This window comes from Rhea americana, unplaced genomic scaffold (assembly GCF_003343005.1).
Source record: "Rhea americana isolate MKP2758 unplaced genomic scaffold, rheAme1 scaffold_69, whole genome shotgun sequence".
In the NCBI taxonomy this organism is placed as follows: domain Eukaryota; kingdom Metazoa; phylum Chordata; class Aves; order Rheiformes; family Rheidae; genus Rhea; species Rhea americana.
The window spans coordinates 2817494-2837581 of record NW_028186856.1 but is presented as its reverse complement, the minus strand read 5'-3'; the positions used below and the strand labels follow the sequence as shown (position 1 = coordinate 2837581).

General features: G+C 38.4%; 1 protein-coding gene across 1 annotated transcript in view; it reads left to right on the top strand.

Annotated features, from left to right (window-relative positions):
* Positions 1 to 19740, top strand: part of ANKS1B (ankyrin repeat and sterile alpha motif domain containing 1B) — a 434320-nt gene extending 414580 nt beyond the window's left edge. The window contains exons 22-25 of the mRNA XM_085321288.1: positions 3823 to 3909; positions 8458 to 8595; positions 16841 to 17008; positions 18515 to 19740. Coding sequence (XP_085177414.1) covers positions 3823 to 3909; positions 8458 to 8595; positions 16841 to 17008; positions 18515 to 18625 — 504 coding nt within the window. The 3' untranslated portion in view covers positions 18626 to 19740. The remainder of the gene's footprint in view (positions 1 to 3822; positions 3910 to 8457; positions 8596 to 16840; positions 17009 to 18514) is intronic.
* The last annotated feature ends 348 nt before the right edge of the window (positions 19741 to 20088 follow it).

The following is a 20088-nucleotide window of genomic DNA, read 5'->3' as shown; positions in this document are numbered from 1 at the left end:
GAGAAAGAAGAAAATCAGAAACCCCATTCCTTCAAAGTGCCTGGTGCTCTCCACTGACTTTGTAGAAATACTGAATTAAATGAGAAGCCTGTTCTATAATTCTTCCATATTCCTTGGTAGAGTAGCAGAGAGTTCAGTGGGGAATGAAGAGCCCTATTAGAGTTGATTTAAAGCCTACCACTAACCTTCAAGAATCACTGTGCTGGTGTCCATACTCATTTTTCACTCATTCTTCTCCTTATCCTTTTCAGGAATATTCTTTTTCCTCATGAGAATCTATTACTAAAAGAAGCAGCATGTGTCAAACTTTGTTTGAAGTATGGCAGGAGCCATACTTCAAAATATAGGGAGAGGCAGCTATTCCCAATGTTCTTAATTTTGAGGAAAAAGACATTCTACGTCTTGTTTGGGGTGTAAGGAAGCTGAACAAATGTCACATTGGATTTAGGATGGCAGCACTTTGTCTTCCTGTGTTTGCAGTCAAGCGTGCTTTATAGTTCCAGAGTTACACATGGTGTACTTCCACATAGTCATCTACCTGTACCGTAGGAAATATTTCAGCAGCGGGACCAAATCTCTTTCTCTCTGCCTATCAGACTCTCCATTGCATTGAGTCCTTACTCTTAGCAGGAGTAGCACACCTGAGGAGACAGGACATGCACATCCGTCCTTATGCAGATGACCAACTGATCAGAGACGAGCAATGGCAATGAGCCTAGAATGTGCTTGCTGTTCATCCAGATGATTCTCCCAAAGAACTGTATTATAATAAAGAGACAAAGTTACAGTCACAGATAATGGATTTCATAAGAACTATGATGARTTCCAAGTTAGTGAGCTTTGGCACAGGTCCATATGCTCCCAAAGAGAGACCAGATGGACAAGAGTATTTTGTCATCTCATCATGTTCTCACAGAGTTGATACAGTGGCTAGAACCTAGAAAACACAAGGAAATTAAGTATTGAATCCTGTGTCCCCCTTGTTTGCAGATTCTGCTTGCAGGCACAGGCAGARATGACCACTTGGCCTGCACAGAAGTGCAAAATGTCTGACTATGAAAGCTGTGGTACTTTATGTCAGCATCCTAGAAGCTAGAGCCAAAGCATTTACAGCACCCAAATGTATAGTGTTCAAATTGTATCTCTGAAAACTCATGTTGCAGATCCTGGCAGTCAGCTCCTTCATTAAAAAGAAATGAACAAGCAAAAAGTATGAGTTCACCATGACAGCTCAAAACTGCTGGAGTCTGGAAAGTGCTAGGGCCATTGCAATTGTGTGGTGGACTTCAGCAGAGTTGATCTGTCATTGGGAGTGGAGCAGGGAGGAATAGGGTCAGGGGGAAGTGGCTGTTCTTCATGATATGACTGTCCTTTACCAAAGATAATACCTCAGTGCTGTTTGTTCCGAGGGAGCTGCAAGTGCAGAATTGTTTTCCAAAATCATGTTTCTACACTGGTCTTGCACAAACCCTGTTTTTTTCATGCGGTTTGCAAGCTAACGAGACACATTCATTGTTCCTTATCAGCTGAGACAGTTTGACTTAATAAACTACAAATGTTCATCACTTTCTGATTCGTCTCCTAATTTACTGGATGTAATTTAATAGTATCTTGCTGAGCAATTTCACTCAGGCACGCTCTTCTGGCAAGTCATAACCTAGATTAAATACCAAAGATCAGGTCTGCCTGGACAAATTCAGGTGGGTGTGCTGCACACAGGGAAGTTGATTAAAGTGCAGAATAGTGGTCTAAATGAAAGTAGACTCTTAGATGGTTAATACAGCATAGCCCTGCCATCTTGATGCTTCACCTTTACGGCAAATGGAAGAGAGTGCAACTGGACCGATCATAAAGCAAAATAATTTAACTTAGTAGCCATGTTTGTATAGCGTATGGGAGGAAAAGAGGAATTTTGYGGCTAAGGAAGAGAGAAAGGAGATAATTACAATAATCAAAATGGGAAGCAAAGAGCTCCTGAATGTAGCTGTCGGGCTAGAAAGAAAGGAGAGAAGCTGGATGATTGTGGGGTTGCCAGATGATTAAAGTGATGTTGTCATATTTGCGAATATTTTGTCTGGATATGAGCATATGCGTGGTGTATTGCTTGTTATTCTGATGGCTGTATGTACTGCATCTTCCATACAGTCCTTGTCRTGCTTTCTGTGCACTTAAATTGAATTTTATGAAAAGTGTCATTTGAAGTCTATTGCAGACACACACGCTGGAACACACACATATGTTTCGACTTGCTCTGCCTTTGACAAGGATACTGTTTCTTTTTCATCCAGCTCAGAAACGTGCAAAYCAGATCAGTGTCTTCCTTCAAGTTTTGTTAGATTCTTCAGAATGTTTTACCATTTAAGCTTTAATTTTTTTAAAAAGTGTCTAGCCTTCTGGGTAAAAGAAGTTTTCTCCAGGATAAATTGCCACTTGAGTGTCTTCTTGAACCTCCTGCTGTCTGGTACGAAGAAATGTAACATTCCTATTACATGGAGAGGTGGGGCTGTCTTTGAAAACAGAGAGGTTTTAACCTTCAAGGCATTAATTGCAGAAAGTAGTTTGGTACTTTAGGTACCTACTTTGGTACATACTTTGAATTTTATGCAGGCAGAAATGCAATCATCTCATGTGAATCTGGAAGGAAAAAGATCTGATTGATTGGGGAAATTGGTTACAGTTTTCTTCTTTTAAGCTTCTGTTTTTTTTGCTCTCTAGCATTAGCCTTACCTTTTTCTCCAAAAGACTTTTTTCAGATATAGCCCCTATTTTCAAGTTTGTATCTATCTGTGCTGTTTTATTTCTCTTTAAGAATGCAAACCCACTGCTGCTACTTTTCAACTTCTATAATGATCAACTGCTATAATGATCTTTCTAGACTGCAATTTATAGACCTTTCAGCGTGCTTGCACACTCTCTCTGCATGCTATTTCTTCATATTTAACTGAAGCTGAACTTGTGCTTTCCCCTCAAGAAAACGTGTGATTGATCTCTGTGGTTGTTTGCAATCTTATCGCGAGTGAGTGTCCGTTGGACTCTAGCTTCATTATTTATCTGCCATAGCTGTGTATTGAAGAGTCCTGTCCCTAAATGCATTCCACCTTAAAAGAATTCAAATCAGCTATAAACTATTATGCTATATTTGTTCTTTTTTTTAAAGTAAATTCAAATTGTAAGCTAATCAAAAGGCCTTCTGCAAACATCCTAAAACTTTCTTCAATATTTGCCTGATCAGTAGGAACTATGTTTGAGGAAGTGCAGACAGTGAGACCGTACAAGAGACACCATTAGACTGACGGCCCTCGAGGGCTGCAGGGATGTGTCATGTCACAAACATAACTGCAGGAGATAGAGTAAAATATTTCTAAAACATAACTCATCACAGCAGTGCAACAAAAACAGTGCAACAAAAAGTGCAATACTCTCAGTCTTTATAGCTGGGGAGGGCAGAAGGAGGGGAGGTGGAGCAAAGGTGAATGGGGCATATGAGATATAGATGTTTAAATCCTGCTTATTTAGGGAAACTCCTCATTACATGACTGGCCTTTTGAAGTAATTCTGGCAGAAGGATTACATATTCGTCCCATGATGGAGAATTTTTACCTCCTTCTCAACAAACTGCAAAGCTCTTTTTAGTTTCATAACTATGAGACAGCTATTTCAGAAGCCCAGGGCACAGTCAACTCAAGAACAAGTCAAATATTTATATAAGTAGCTTTTGTTTAACTTGTATATTTTTGCCAGGAATAGAAAGGAAAAAAAAAAAAAGTGTAGTTCTTGTGGTGTCCCACAAACTACTCTAACAATGTCTTCATTTCGTTTCAGAAGTCTACAGAACAGATGAAGAAAGTACCAACTATTGTGCTGTCTGTCTCTTACAAGGGAGTCAAATTTATTGATGCCACAAATAAGGTATGTGCAATTGCTGAATTCTTTTATTGCTTTTATTCTGTAGCACTAGGAAYGCTTACAGGGTCGGCTCTGTAAAAGCACCAAGCCATAGAGTGAACAGATTTGCACTTTGTGTCTCCTTTCTTTTTTCTCTTCTCTCCCAAATGGATGTAATCTGAGTGTCACTCTCCGGAAGCTCAGTCTGGAGGACAAGTGAAGCAGCTTTGATGGCTCGTTTGGAAAACACTGTGTCCAATCTTCTGCCATTAAAAAGGCAGCTCATCACAAAAGACATTTGGCAAGGGGCTTCTGTGGAGTGCTTTATCATAGTCTTTCCTATGCAGTTCCTTAAGTCTGCAGAAAATACATATGCATTTTTCATCAACATAACTTTTTAAAATATATTAAAATATWAAGATTTCCCAACAAATAATAATGTTGTAAGTTTTTATTCAGGGCCAGACATTAGCAAGAGTAAGAAACATGAGGCTTGAATGTCCTTTTCAAATGTAAGAGCCTCTCTCAAAGGTATTTTCCTGGTACTAGATGTTTGACTTCTTGAACTGCAGCAGCTTCTTCACAGTTGTGATTCCATATTTTTTTTTCCCTTTTATTGTGTGTCAATGCCCTGTTCTTTGTTTTTTACATTTTAAAATGCATCCAACATCTTAAAAAAGAAAAAGGCAGAAATTAAAAGATAGGAGAACTTAGTGATGGATGGGACAATGGGTTATTGCTCAGCCAAAGTAAAATGTACAAGCTCCRTAAGCAGTAGTAAAATAATACACAAATCTATCTTCTTTTGATGTCTAAGATGGCAAGAAAATGCAGTCTACACTGATGCTTGCATGTGAATAGAAAAGAAATTATCTTTTCTGATATGTGAATAAAATTTGCTAAGCAATATAAAACATAAATCAGGCAATCCAGCTACCTCATCGGTTTCATAACCTGTATAACAGTTTTATGTTGCTGAACATTCAGACCGCAGAGCGCATCTAACCCACTATCCTTCAAACTTGCCGTATCAGTCAGTTTATAAAGGTGTTTAATTAGAACTGGGTTTTAGGTGAGGCAACGGAAGTGGATTTGTGATCTTGTGCTACAGTTTGGAAGCCATTTCTAAGGCTAGAAGATGGTATGAAAGAAAAATAGAGGTAAAACTACTACGATGTCCAGTCTGACCACTTTGCTAGAGCAGACGGGCCAGGGGTTCCTGTCGGCTCCTTTTTCTTCTATTGATTCAAAATTGAGCTTCTACAACCCTCATTTCCTATACATTCTTTCATGTGCCAGGCATAAATCAGGACGTTGTGATGTTATTAACTCCAACTTGGACAAGRTTGTCTTCAGCTCTTAAATCTCCTCTGTAGTGTAAAGGACATAACTGCTGCGTCCTTAGGTTTTTAAAAAAATTAAGAGAACAAAAGGAGCTTTCAGCATCTCTTTATATAGTACATCATAGACTCTTGCATGAGAAGGAAACTTAAAGGAAGTTTGGCAAACTGTATTAGGTAGCTCTGGACCTGTCCCCCTTAAATCTTATTCCTAGCAGTACAATAGATGTATKTGATCACGTTAAATAATGCCACGGTCCTGTGTTGTTTCTCAAGTGGTAGAATGCTTTCTCTTCAGTTCAAAATCTCCACTGCCTTTCCCTTCTGCAAAAACCAGGTAATAGCCTGCAACTGTCCCCGGAGCATTGTTATCATCCCTGTCCACTGTGTGCTGTACTCAATTGCTTCAAGACCTAAAACAGATTAGCACTAAGGTGAGATCCTGTTCAGACTTGTACTGCTTCCGTATGAGCTTGTAGTTGACAGCGCTGGGCACCACCTATCAATAAATGCATACTTTTTAATGACAAAAATACCTAGCAGTTACATGCTTGAAACCTCAGCTCTCATGGCTGTTCATCCTTTTACTTCATGCTACCAAGCTGAGAATTTGTATTCCAAGTTGTAGCAGGCAAAAGCTTCAGGTAACGAAGGGGCTCTGACCTCATTCCACGAAAGCTGTTTCAGTGGCRCCTTGACGCTTGGCATGACACCACTTGGACATGACACCATTCCCGTGCAATTGAGGCCAGAAAGAAATTGCTGCCTGGAGAGAGCAGATATTCAGAATTTTCTCTTGGTCACATCTATCCCTAACTTCTGGGCTATTTCTGGAAGAGCAGGGGTTGTCTGACACAGTGTAGGCAAGCAATGTAGGCTGCTTATCAAAAATTTGAACTCTCAAAGGTATTTCCTTGGCAGAACCAAAATTGACTTTTACCTTCCCTGCTGTTTCAGAAGCTCTGGAGGTTCCTCTTGRCAAACTGAGTGACAGTTTTTAGAGTGTTTATGTTGTTGGTCGGTGCCTAAGAAGTGTACCCAGAACAGCAAAGCAGTTCATAACCTTTTAATTTCTACAAGATAAGACTGTGGTTCTACTGGAGTAGTGACCTTAGGAAACAGTAACTGCATGCACTGAAAACATAATTTTCAGTTCACAGAGGATATTGCACRGAAGCTAGGGTAAGAAGCTCAATTTCAAACTAGTTTTCAAACAGAAGATTAGTTTTAGGTACACTTTATTTTATTCAAAGCAAACTTGATATCGATGTGTTTCCAAACTTTATATTATTCAAAGTTAAAACATTGAAACAACCATGTAATTTCTGACTAAAGTACAAAACCCCATGTCCTTTGACCTAATCACTTAGGAAACCTTTCAACATATCTGAGCTCTTTCCACATACTCTGCATAAAATCAGTTGACTACTTTGTGGCTTGTGATTTGGCTTAAATATTTAGCGTGATTTTAAGACCTTACAAGTTTTAATTATTTCTCCTCTTTAAACTGCAACGTTATGAACACAGCATTAATGATGATATATTACAGCTGTATCTGGGGGTATCTAAATCACTGGTTTTGGTGTAATTGTAATTCTCATCAAAGTCTTAATGAGGGTAAAAGTTATCAAACTGAGAACAGAGAAGATAAAATGCTTGAAGTAACGTAAAAAAAACAATGTTAATCAGAAAGTACAAGTATCTGTATATATTGGCRTCCATTGAAATATAAGTACTGGTTTTGTCATTTTTATGAATAATGCATTATACAGAAATAATCAAATRTTTTGCAACAACCTAAGATTAAGAGGATTATTTCATATCTTCAGTAACAGTTTCCTTATCTTGGTTTTACCACACTTTAAAATATGTAATGCTTTTTTTTAAGATTTTCCTAAGCTATTATTTATTCAATTAGATATTAATATATCTTTTAGAAAACTTGACACCTACATACAAGGGGGAAAGTTGCCACTTAGCAAATGAAGGAAGGTAAAGCATCTTAAGCAACTTAGTTGCATACATTTCRTTTTCTTCAAAAAAGAGGAGGAGGAGAGAAGGTGGGAAAAAAAGACAGAGGTGGGGGAGAAACAGAGATACTCAGAGATTGTTTTAATTTGAACAGATCTCRGGGACTGTGACTCTCCAGATGTCATGTGTTCTTTGGTGCAATAGCAATGTCATACTGCAGCAGACTCGTTCTCTTTGGTTTTTGGGGGGAGAAAACATTGCTACAGTCAGTAAGGCCACAATTCAGAAAAGCATATAAGCTAGTCTCTGAGGAAATTTATATTCAATGAATCATTCTTCTATTTAAATAAGTCATTTGAAATGTGTGTGTTGCTGAATCAAGGCCTAATCATAAGCCGCTGTGCAGTATCTTCTCTCCGACTTCATGGTTCCTTTGGCCTAAACACAATAATTACATATCAGTATTATATGTAATGAATATTCATATTTTTTCCAGAGCTTTAGATAGCTTTCTTTCTTCCATTGGACAGACATGCCCCTCCTTTATCTCAGTAGTGTGCTRTAGCTTACATTGGCTTTTGCAAGTAGTGTTGCTTGGTGCATGAACAGTTTAATTTTTTTACCTCTCTCTTACAGGATGCTGTTATCAGTTAAGTGGAGAAAAACTGCCATATCCTTCTATAGTGATCTTTTTACCAAACAGAAGCCTTTTAACAGCTCTAGGTTTCAATTATAATTATAATTGGAACAATAAGTAATGTTTTCTCTTGAAAGACTATAGCCAAATTTCTTCCAACACCATGTGCAAATGCTTGGATATTGAGCCTCTAGGGTTTTACTCGATCCCATCAGTAGACTAAAACAGTATCATGTAGTGCTCACTAGACACAAAGCCAGCAGCATCAGAAGATGCTAATACGGTGTTTTGAAACAATAGTTACAGCTGTATGCTAGGAAATATGCCTCTGTCAGCTGAATAAGCTGGACAAAAGTGTAATTTTAAAGAGAGCAGGAAGGCTCTAGAGCATAGTAGTAGTTTTCTGTCAGATTGTCATCAATTGTAGATCCCATTGGAAAGGATCAGCATTGCAGTGATCTGCGTAAGAGGATCAGGCGTGGGGAGTGTTGACCCTCTTCTTATTAAGAAAGTTATGAAATACTTCAGCACAGCCAGCTGAACATAGATGCAAATCTGAAAATACAGCTTTTAAGACTCTTCTACATTTAAGTCCTCAATTGATTGAAAATATTTTTTTGACAGAATATTATTGCTGAACATGAAATCCGTAACATTTCCTGTGCTGCACAAGACCCTGAAGACCTTTCTACATTTGCGTACATCACTAAAGACCTGAAGACTAATCACCACTACTGCCATGTATTCACTGCGTTTGATGTGGTCAGTTTATAGAAGTTACTTATTTAATACTTCTTTGTGAATCACTGTTTCTATTAAAACATTTTCAGGGTACATGGTGGTTAATGGATGGTATCATTCATTTAGCACACAAAAAGACTAATCTAATATGAATAGTAACAGGACATTTGGGGAGAAAAGCAAAGATATTCCTTGGTATGAGCTCATTGCTCATCTGAAATAGTTCACCCCTGTAGTCTCAGCTGTTGACTGTAAAATTAGCAAGTAGCTTTCTGTAAAAGCCTTAACACACAATTCTTCTTCTTAAACTACTGGCAATTGCCTTACAAGAAGTTGACAAAAAAGTTTCGTTACCCGTTCTGAAGTCTCAGCACAGCAGATGATAAACAAATCAGAACTTAAGCGTTTYTTGAAACTAAGCTCTGTTTTGTGCAAACAAGTGGCTCAATATGCATTATATACAGTGCTCAAGCCGGCCAAATAGTAGACCCAGGAACTAGCTTAAACTGAGCCTACAGGTTGTCCTACATTTCWGAATATGTTATATTACCTGCATAGTCAGCGAAAGGCTAGTTTGGAGGTTTCCAGCCTTTTCGTGCTGACCAGCACAGCAGGGAGAGAAATGATTGGCCCAACCGCAGCGGGGAGAGGGCTGGGTCCTTTCCTGTGCATGCTTCTCAGGGTGGGCACAAGCCACATTCACCAAGCAGATGTGGACTGCTTATCGTGGCCTTCCAGACCAGGGATCGGATGTTATTGAAGTGAATGATTTCTTCAGATTTCTTAGTCCTGTGGTTTCCCGAATTTTGATGCTCAGCCAGATCAGTCCCAACAACTCAAACATCTTCCAAAATGTTTTATTTAGACTTTTTGATGTTATATTGAATTAGCTAGAAATCTAATGGTATGAAAATGCCTCTGCAAACATATAGAAAATATATAAAAAATTCTATATTAACTATATTGTATTTATTTTAAACAGAGAAGTGAAACAGATTTATCAAAGAGGACAGCATGCATATAGCTAATTACATATCTCAAGAAATCCCAGGGACATTTGGTTACTACAGTGCATATGAAGAAATTCAAAACATCTGAAGAGATCTATGTGGAATGTTTTCCTCTGTGTGTTTTTGTATGAAAGATACCCCTGTAAATATTAACAATATATTATGGAGTGGCCTCTCTATTCTGCTCTGCTGTTTGTCATGTCAGTGGGAGTTTTAGCTTAACAAATAATCRTAGAATCATAGAATCAATCAGTAAGGTTGGAAGGGACCTCTGGAGAGGTTGGACTAGTCCAACCTCYCTGCTCAAGCAGGGTGACCTAGAGCATGKTAGACAGGGTTGCATCCAGGTGGGCCTTGAAGATCTCCAGAGAAGGAGACTCCACAACCTCTCTGGGCAACCTGTGCCAGTGCTCCGTCACTCTCACAGGGAATAAATTCCCCCTCACGGTCAGATGGGACTTCCTGTGCTTCAGTTTCTGCCCATTGCCTCTTGTCCTGTCACACGGGACAACTGAAAAGAGTTTGTCTCTGTCCCCCTGACATCCTCCCTTCAGATACTTATACACATTGATAAGATCCGCCCTCAGTCTTCTCTTCCCCAGGSTAAACAGGCCCAGCTCTCGCAGCCTTTCCTCGTAGGGCAGGTGATCATCTTTGTAGCCCTACGCTGTACTCTCTCCAGTAGCTCCAGGTCTCTCTTGTACTGGGGAGCCCAGAACTGGACACAGWACTCGAGATGAGGCCTCACCAGGGCTGAGKAGAGGGGCAGGATCACCTCCCTCGACCTGCTGGCAACACTCTTCCTAATGCATCCCAGGAGACCATTGGCCTTCGTGGCCACAAGGGCACATTGCTGGCTCATGGTCAACTTGTCATCCACCAGCACTCCCAGGTCCTTCTCTGCAGAGCTGCTCTCCACAAGGTCAGCCCCCAGCTTGTACTGGTGCCTAGGGTTGTTTCTCCCTAGGTGCAGGACTCTGCACTTGCCCTTGTTGAACCTCAGGAGGTTCCTCTCTGCCCAGCTCTCCAGCATGTCCAGATCTCTCTGAAGGGCAGCACAGCCCTCAGGCGTGTCAGACACTCCTCCCAGGTTGGTATCATCAGCAAACTTGCTGAGGAGGCACTCCGTCCCCTCATCCAGGTCATTGATGAATAAGTTGAACAGGATGGCGCCCAGGACTCCAGTAGCCACAGGCCTCCAACTAGACTCCACACCAYTGATGACGACCCTCTGAGCTCTGCCTTTCAGCCAGTTCTCAATCCACCTCACTGTCCRCTCGTCTAACCCACACTCCTGAGCTTCTCTAGGAGGCTGTTACGGGAGACAGCATCAAAAGCCTTGCTGAAGTCAAGGTACACAACGTCCACTGCTCTCCCCTCATCTACCCAGCCAGTAATTCCAGATAGGGACTTTTAGAAAATTTTATTTTAGCAGCACCTTTGCCTTTTGAAAACAGATCATGTTTATTTTGAAAATAGCAAGTTCAAGCTACAGTTCTTACTTCTTTTTTTTCAACAATCTTGCCTTAAAAAATCTCAGAAATGTTATTTCAGCGAAAGTCCTTAACTCTCCCACTGTTTTGGTAGAAAATGACTAAGTTCCTCTTACATTTGTGCTTCTCAAATGGCACTACACAGACTTCTAGTGTCTCAAGAAACTATCAACACATGTCAATTAATCAGTCATACRGTTCCCACCTAAATTTAGTGAAATGGCTAGAGGCTCTAAATTTTAGGACTAAGAGGGCTGATTGTCTAAAATGTTTGCAAATATTTGCCTAATACCATTTGAGTTAAATGCAAGAAAAATTTAAAATAATATTGAAAGTTGAAAATATTTTATTATAGTACTGTGTGTGAATYCTTGAAACATGCTTACATGAATATAAATAAGCTAGATCAAAAATAAATAGAGAAGTCTGAAGAGAGTGTTTTTATTCATAACTGGGGAAACAGCATTGCAGAATGATGGCATATAGGAGAACTTAAATAATAAATATTCTGGAAGGCAGGTTAGAAGAAATGTTAGACTTTTTTGAGTTCTTTTGTTTAAATTGTATTAAAAGTTGATATACCACAGTCAACAAGATGTTACATTATATAGATATTACTGAAAAATGAAGCAGCTAAAAGGAGACTGATTGAAACTACTAAGGAATATTTAAATGGATCAGGAGAAATAATAACCTAATTTGACTCAGAATATTGCATTTTCATTTATAAGTCTAATAATCACACAAAAACATAGACCCAGGTATAGCAGATGAAATACATGTTCTCSTTGCTTGGCGAGGAAAGAGTGGTGACTGGAATAACATTTTGCTCACTTCCCATACCTTATGAGTAGTGCTTAATACCTCCAAGCACTCTTAATGGCTATTTTAAGCAATACAGATAGTTTAATGTCTAACTATCTTAATGTAGCATTCTCCTGCTACATAATCCTCAGTGGGGTGTTGCCTATTCAGATATGCTCTTTTTCATGTTGTTTTATTTCTCAGGATCTAACACTTGTGATGCAAAGTTCAAGCTTCATGAAAAACAGCTAGATATTCAGAACATTAGCATACAGTAGATTAAATTTTCTATTTAAAGTCTAACACTTTTATGTAGCCTGAGCTTCCAGTTTACTAATAGAAACAGTGCTATGACTCTACATTCAACTTCGCTATTCAGAGTTGTAATTCTATAATCAGAATTCCCAAAACATCAGGCCTCAAGAAGATTTAGGAGAAGGAGGGTTGGGGGAAGAAGAAGAAATATTGATCAATATTTGAAATCCACCTCACCCTCATTCACTTACGTAAAGCAGACCTAAAACTGCCAGTGAACGAGTTCCTCCGGATAAACAAACTGCGCTAACAGTTCCTATACCAAACTCTGGTTCACATGTGAGAGACATCCAAAGTAATTTTGATCAGGTATCCCCCACTGCCTGGCACACCTGTGAGCAGAACACAGCTGGCATAAATAGGAACAATTTCTGCTCTTGTTCCTGTCAAGGATTAGACTGATGATCTGTATAACACAAAGACTTGTCGTCTTCTGTGTATCCTTCTGTCTGTCATTGCATAGATTTATGCTGGATAAGGGAAGTAGGAACTGCTACTATCCATATTTAACAGAGAAGAAAAAGTCAGGTCTCTATCAGGTCTCAGAACTTCCGTCTTCTTCCAGTAGATTAGGGAACTTAAAAAAAAAAAAATGTTGAAAATTCTCTCTTCACATGGTTGTCCAAGTAGGGTCAGTGTGGCATCTCCACCACCACAGAGCAGAGAACTTCTCTCTTGCAGTAGCCACAGAGGGCACGCTCAGACACTCTCATCTCTGTGACCTATACGACAAAGCACGTGTAAAGACGTTTCAGTTCACCCCAGCAACCTCCTTGAGACTGAGTACACTCAGCTACAGCAAACCTTCAGCTCATGGGCAGATGATGCCCTCCTGTATGTCTAGTCTCCACCAATGGCTTTTTCAGTGACTTAAAAAAGGCCCACTCTAAAGGCTTGATTCTTTCCTCCTTTTGCATAGAAAATAGCTTTCTGTGCCTCATTTGAAGACAGAGATGGATTCAGAAGTGTGCCATCTGCTGCTGTTGTAAATCCAGATGGAGAATCGATCAGGAATGAAGTTGCAGGGCTGTCTGTTCATGAAAGTCTCATGCAACGCGGGAGTCCACAGCTGTTACAAGCAAATCGTGGACATGACCTCTTCGTACATCTTTCTTCCATGAATGCAGAAAAGTTCACACATTAGAGAGGGCAGACAAATGCATGTCCTTTCCCCAGCCAAAAAAAAAAGGGGGGAAAAAAAAGAAAGTTTTTCTAGTCTGGAGAGATAAAGCACTTACTGTGTAAATGTATATGTATCACAGCTACGCATCTCAAAGAACTCTGGTTAATAGCAAGTAATATGTCTTTCCTGTTGGGTTTTTGTAGTAGAAATACGCATTATTTGGCCTTCAAGACTCTATTATGAGTAAGAATTAGGCAAATGATTATGTCCCAGGAGACTGGATTTTTGAACTGGRCTGGGATTTTTTGATTTTTCCCATTAAGATTCCTTCCATCCTGTTCTGTTTGATTTTTCTAACAGGGATTTTAAGTTCAGGACCTTGAACACAGTCCTAACTGACATTCCCACACACTGGATGTGGTAGGTAGCTTACACTAATCATCTGTGAGACCCCAAAGGAAGCCTCTTCAGTAAATTCAGCCTTCAAAAAAGAATAGATTTGACATCGATTTTAAAGGAAAAAGAATGATTAAGTAAAAGCAGAAACCTGTACAGTCCTCATTATATCCAAAGCACGTTTTAAAAGAGGCAAAATTTTAGCTTTCCCAAAAAAATGCTTCGCAAGTGACATTTTAGCTTTTATAGATGAAAGACAAAAATTAGCAGTCTTATCCACTGTCTTAAAATATTCTGAAGCTGCAACGTAGCCTTACAGAAGCATGAAAATACAATGAAGAAGCAGTGCCTGCTGCATTTTGCACTAGCGACTTATGCAGTTAAAAAAAAAAAACAGTGAAAATGTAACAAAACAATTATCCGTTGTTATAGACTGGATTAAAGTGGCAGAAGAATACTGACTCACACCGGCACTGAGGCGTTGCATGGTAACATTACACTGCAAACAGGGCAACGGACCGCTGTTCCTCCTGCCGCAGAAATTGTTGCTCGTAGGAGTTACCTTGCTCGCTTTTCTCCTCCGCCGTGCCGAGGGAGGGAGAGGACCATAGCAGGGCTGGGAAGCACCGTAGTTCCAGCGGTTTTGCTTCCTTTCCAAGGAGCCTGTGGGGTGCTGTAGGGCTAAATGTCTACCACAATTGTCACAGGATCTACAACTTCTGTGCTGAACCTCCGTCCGGGAGACTGATCTGTTTCTCCTCTTCTTTTTGTGTCGTATGTAAAATTCAAATATTCTGCTTAGAGCATCAGAAGAATTTCCAGCATGGTTGCTGTGGTTTTGTTTTCCTCGCCAAGCCCCAGGGGAATCCCACTCTTACTTCTCCAGTAGGTCCTGATAGGAAACCATGCAGACCTAATCTTTGTATTCCTGCCCTAGTACTGCCTATGAGAAATCTCTCAAAACAAACTTGCTTGCTTCTCTTTTTTTGCAAATACAGTATTGCGGGTATCCATTTTACATTTCAAAGGAGACGATTTTAAAGCCTTCCTTACCTCTGTTTGCACACTTCACCTCAAGGTTCTGCAACAGTACATAAAGTATGAAGTTTATGTACAAATTCTGGTTCAGTTTATATTTAGAATATGTTATATTTCAAGATATTTATTAACCATAGGAACATTTATATGTTTCCAGTGGTTATCAGGCTCCAGACATGCTTTTTTTTTCCATTTTACAGACTATGTAAGAAAACAAATCTTAGTACCTTCTGACAGGAGAGAAGCTCCAGACTACATTGCTTGTGTCTTTGTGTAGCAAACTCTCTGCTTTTTTCCAACCTTTATCTCAGAATTTTTCAAGCCTCTCTMCCAGAGACCTTTTTGTATGCCACACTGGATGGTGATTTCTCTCAGCCCCCCCAGTATTACAATCTGCTTTTTATCCCAGCCATTATGACAATGGCTGTCCTGTTGATATATTCCTTATCAATAACAGCATCCACTGTAGATAATCGTGTGGTGCTGCAGTGCACTCTTTCATTATCATGACAGCAGATTAAGATGTCTCTAGAGTAATATTCTTGTGCTATTAATATCTATGCTCCATTTCAAATAATACTATTTTGTATATTTTTAACAATTATATGGAATTGTTCTTAGTTCTGTGACCAGTGTTTTGCTAAAAAAGCAGACCACTTTATCATAATAGTCTCTCTAGCCTTTCATTTATGACTCCATTGGCAAACTACATTCTCAGTGTTTTCCAATSCTGGACAGTTTCCTCAAATTAAAGAGGAGACAATTTGGAGACTATTATTATCAAATCAGGCAGTCATTTTAATTTGGAAAGCTGTGAAACTTTGGATAGCTTACTGTCATGAATCCACTCCTAACAGCTGAGCATATCCCAGTGGAGAAGTATAGTCGTTTTTCTGTCTGACCTAGCACAGACCAGAATTGGCACCTTTGTAAGAAGCTTTTACAATAAGCTAAATCTGCCAAATTGAGCCTATTTTTCTAAGCATACATGTGTGATAACAAAGGGATGGAATTTCTTCATGACTACAATGAAATTATAGTTTATGGCATGAAATAAAATGCTTATCCTTTTAACTCTATTTAACAACTGAAGGGTGGATGCTAGAGTTCTGCGTATCTTGCATAACTTTCTGGCTTATTTCAAACTCRACACTTACACTTGAGCAGCTAAAAAGATACCTCACTTTAAAACAGCTACATCTGAAATTATATCAAGAGCAYGTGGGAATTTTAAGTATTTCATATAGTTTCAAAGTAATAGACAATGGCTTCCAATCTAGGGTCTACAAAGGATCCGGGAGGAAGGGCTAACTTGTAAATTATCACATCCAAGACATTTAGGAATTGCTCTGGGGAGACTGCAGGACGCAACAAGAAAAGCAAGCTTGAAGGCTTGCATTTGCTCTGCAGGAGTTTGAAATGTTACTGGAAAGTTTGTAGAAGCTGACAAATAAAATATCAAAATAAAACCYCAAACCTGAGAAAAATTACTGTAGAATTTCAGTTGAGATTTGGATTTTGGTTAAACTGGAAACTCATGGCTGCTTTTTAGTTGATGTAAAACTACACTGAAAAAGCATTCATACTGATTCTCTGATTGCTCATTCGTGTTTGGTAAACCTTTCAACAGGTTCTTTTCCACCACATACAATAAAAATTTAAAGTATTCTTAAGACCACCAAACTGGTCTTATTCTTGAAGAACCTGACTTCTGTAGAAATACATATGAACGCCTCAAGCTTACAAGTATACTCTGACATGCCAGTTTAAGCTCAATCTCTTTTAGTTGTAAAAGACACAACTATGAGAAAGTGGAGTGTTCACTTTCATGCACGCGTAGATGTTTCATGTTTAGCAAGAAAAAGTTTTTGAGTTTTTAGAAGTAATTATTTTCACTACAATAAATTACATTTAGATTGTCCWTGATCAATATGAAATCAAGTGAGAGATGTCAAACATTGTACAGACTTAGCAAGTTGCCACTGGTGTGTTTTTAATTCCTTACATTAAAAATCACTGCTATAGGCAGTACTGTYTCTCCTCTTGACCTAACAATAATTCATCTTAATGCCAATATTTTTTTCCAGAATTTAGCGTATGAAATCATTCTTACRCTAGGACAAGCGTTTGAGGTGGCCTATCAGCTGGCACTACAAGCACGAAAAGGGGGCCATTCTTCAACCCTTCCAGAAAGCTTTGAGAATAAACCCTCCAAACCTATTCCAAAACCACGTGTTAGTATTCGGAAGTCTGTGGTAAGTAGAAAGTACTGGTACGTGCAAAAAAATGAAATCCAGCTATGCAGTAAGAGTTTATATAGGTAAAGTTGTATAAATTAATATACCTGTTCAGTTAGAAAGGGTCCATGTCTCAGCTGCACCACTTCTGCTTATCACCTCAAAGTTGGCAAGAGTTGTATCACTGCAGCATGATCAACCATCTGGAAATCTGCTCATTTCAGATGCTTTCAGTTTAAGAAGTTGCCTGGTTAATATCACGCGTGGTCTTTTATCGTTATTGCAGAGCTTTCATTGATTCAGTCCAATTTCAATGTATTACACTTTAAGTGGTGAAGATCATAGTCAGTGCATGCTTCTAAAACTGTTCRGTTCCACTGACTTCCCTGAGATTGCATCAAGAAATAAAATCAGCACCAAACCTATGCATTAATTCACGTATGAAGCTATTTCTGAAAATCTTATGCTTAGTTTTGATATACGAATTCTTATCATAAGAATCTCCAGCTGGTAATTAGATTTAAAAAAAGTCTTCTGTAGATAAGTGCAGAGACTACAACCCTAAAAAGCCTTCCAGCTGATCTGGTACCTGATTGCTGTGCACACAAATCAGTATCTCACAAATTCTGAAGTTTGGTTTAGATAAGATTGTCAAACTATGAGTCCTAGTCAGATTACAAATCCAAATCAATTTACAGTGATCCTCTTGTCGCACTAATCAACTTCTTTTCTTGACCTTTTTATTTTTCTGACCTTCAGCAGACCCTCCTGTTTCAAAACTGTCCTTTCTCTAGGATTCAACCTACCTTTTCAATATTTTCTTTGGAATCTCAAATTCCCAAGAATCCTACATTGTCAGAGCCAGCACATTAATTGTCTCAGTTTAAAATGCCATCCTGAGGTGCATAAACGACAGAGAAATAGTAGTGCATAAATGACAGAGAAATACTGTTTTATGGCAGCACTTTTCAAAAGGTTATGAAAACTATTTTACATCAAGTGAAAATACAGGCACAATGTGATTTGGGAAGGAAGGGGGAAAATTACTGCATGCTGYATCATAATCACTGGATATAAAATGAGAGTCATACTCTGTGATACTTAATTATTGGATGAGAGGAAGGGGGAAAAAACATATGACGGTGCGCTGCATAATCCATCCCCCCCAGAATCTTCATACATAGAATTTTAAGAGAAAACATTTCTTGATTACTGATGCCATCATCCGTCTCAACGCTAAAAGGACTTCTCAGGATCAAAGGTAGCTTTAAGCATAGATTTTTAGGTAACTGTGATGCCCTATAGTTTGAGGAGTAGACACAGCTCTGATCTAAAGAGTAGAAAGAGAGTGACCGTAGGTATATGGGTGTGGAGACCTTTGCGCTGACTGCTGTAGATTTTAGAAAGGGTCTCTAACTGATATCGGATATGTTCTACATTCTATTAATTTGTTTAAAGAAAAAGCTTCTGCTAGGAATGCTGTGCACAGGAACGGTAACCCGTCTGTTTGCCTTTGCTTTAAAGCAGATAGATCCAGCCGAACAAAAGACTCTTGCAAATCTACCATGGATTGTTGAACCTGGACAAGAAGCCAAAAGAGGCATTAATACCAAGTATGAAACTACAATTTTCTGATACAAAACTGACCCCCTGTTCCTTGTTGTGCCTTGCACTCCAAGCAGTCACAGCACAGCCTTTCCTTTACGGCAACGTTTCAACCCGGCAGCGAGGAAGACTGCACCGCATGAGTGGCCTTGTGCCTAACAAAAAGGCTGATAGTCATTTCTGGTGATGTTCTTCTTCCTGCAGCACTGACAGAAGAATGACACTATATGAAGACTTTTCAAATCACAGTCTACAAGAGGAGTGAGAAAAATTATTTTTCACGCGGTTCTCCCTTGTGACTCTGCCACAGTGCTTTCTTTGGTTTCTTATTTTAGAATTCTACTTTTTAAAAAACAAAAGGTCTCTAAACTACCAGTAATGCTGCCTATGAGTAGAATATTTAATTGGTTTTTTATTTAAATCTTGGCAGTTTTTAATTGAAATAGAACCAGAATTAATAAATAGAGTATTTGTGAAACCACTGAATTCATTAATAACTACTGTATTGAATAAAGAACTCATWAAAGTGACAAGAAATTAGGTACTCTGATTTTATGTGCGCTGGTTTTATATGTAATCACTGGTGTCCTTTGATCCTCTACAGAAATAGAAGCCTCTTGCATTGTGACAAAGGATCAGAGTTTTATGAATGGTTATAAAAAGGTATTAATAATGCACAGAGAACATTTCTTTTATTAGATATTTTTATGGAAGAGAAGTACTATAGGAAAACATAGGAATATTTATGGAAAGGAAGCTAGATTAATTATGAAAAATATTGTTTATTTTAAAGTTAATTAAACCACTGCTATTGCAGCATTATGGAAATTATAAAAGTTGTAGTATCAGTGCACGGGATGTTTCATGTGATCATCAGGAATGAAAGTAAAATGGTCATTCTGCTCCACCTACATATAGTTTATGCAGTTCAACATTGCTATAGCCATGAATTCTACTAGTATTTTGAAAAATAATCTCAGTGGTTCTAAAAAACAAAAAAATCAAAACTATGAATTTTGCTATCAAGATTTCTGTCACAGAAAACTTGTTTGAAAGAGTGTTGATAAAATTCTACTGCAAAACATTTTCTAAGTAAAAATAGCAAGAAAAATAAAAAATTTCCAAAGTAATAAAAATGTTTTCATGAAACAAAATAGTTAAGCATTTGCTTAATATTTGATTAAATAAGATTTACTTACATTTTCTTTAAAGTGTTTTAATTTTTTTAATGTCTGTGGAGTATTTGTATAATACCATGATGTATATTTATGTAGAACTGAAATTATAACAGTACAAATATCACTATAGGAGAAAAATGACATTTTAACGTATATTGTTCTATCCAGTCAAATTGTGAATCATTTTGAAGTTCATTATAGAGATATTGATAAATTGTGTGGTTGTCTTAATGTTTTTTTAATTATTATTTCCTATCCAGCTGAGGTTTTCAATCAGAATCATCAGTTGGTGAATTCCAAAAACGGATAACTGAA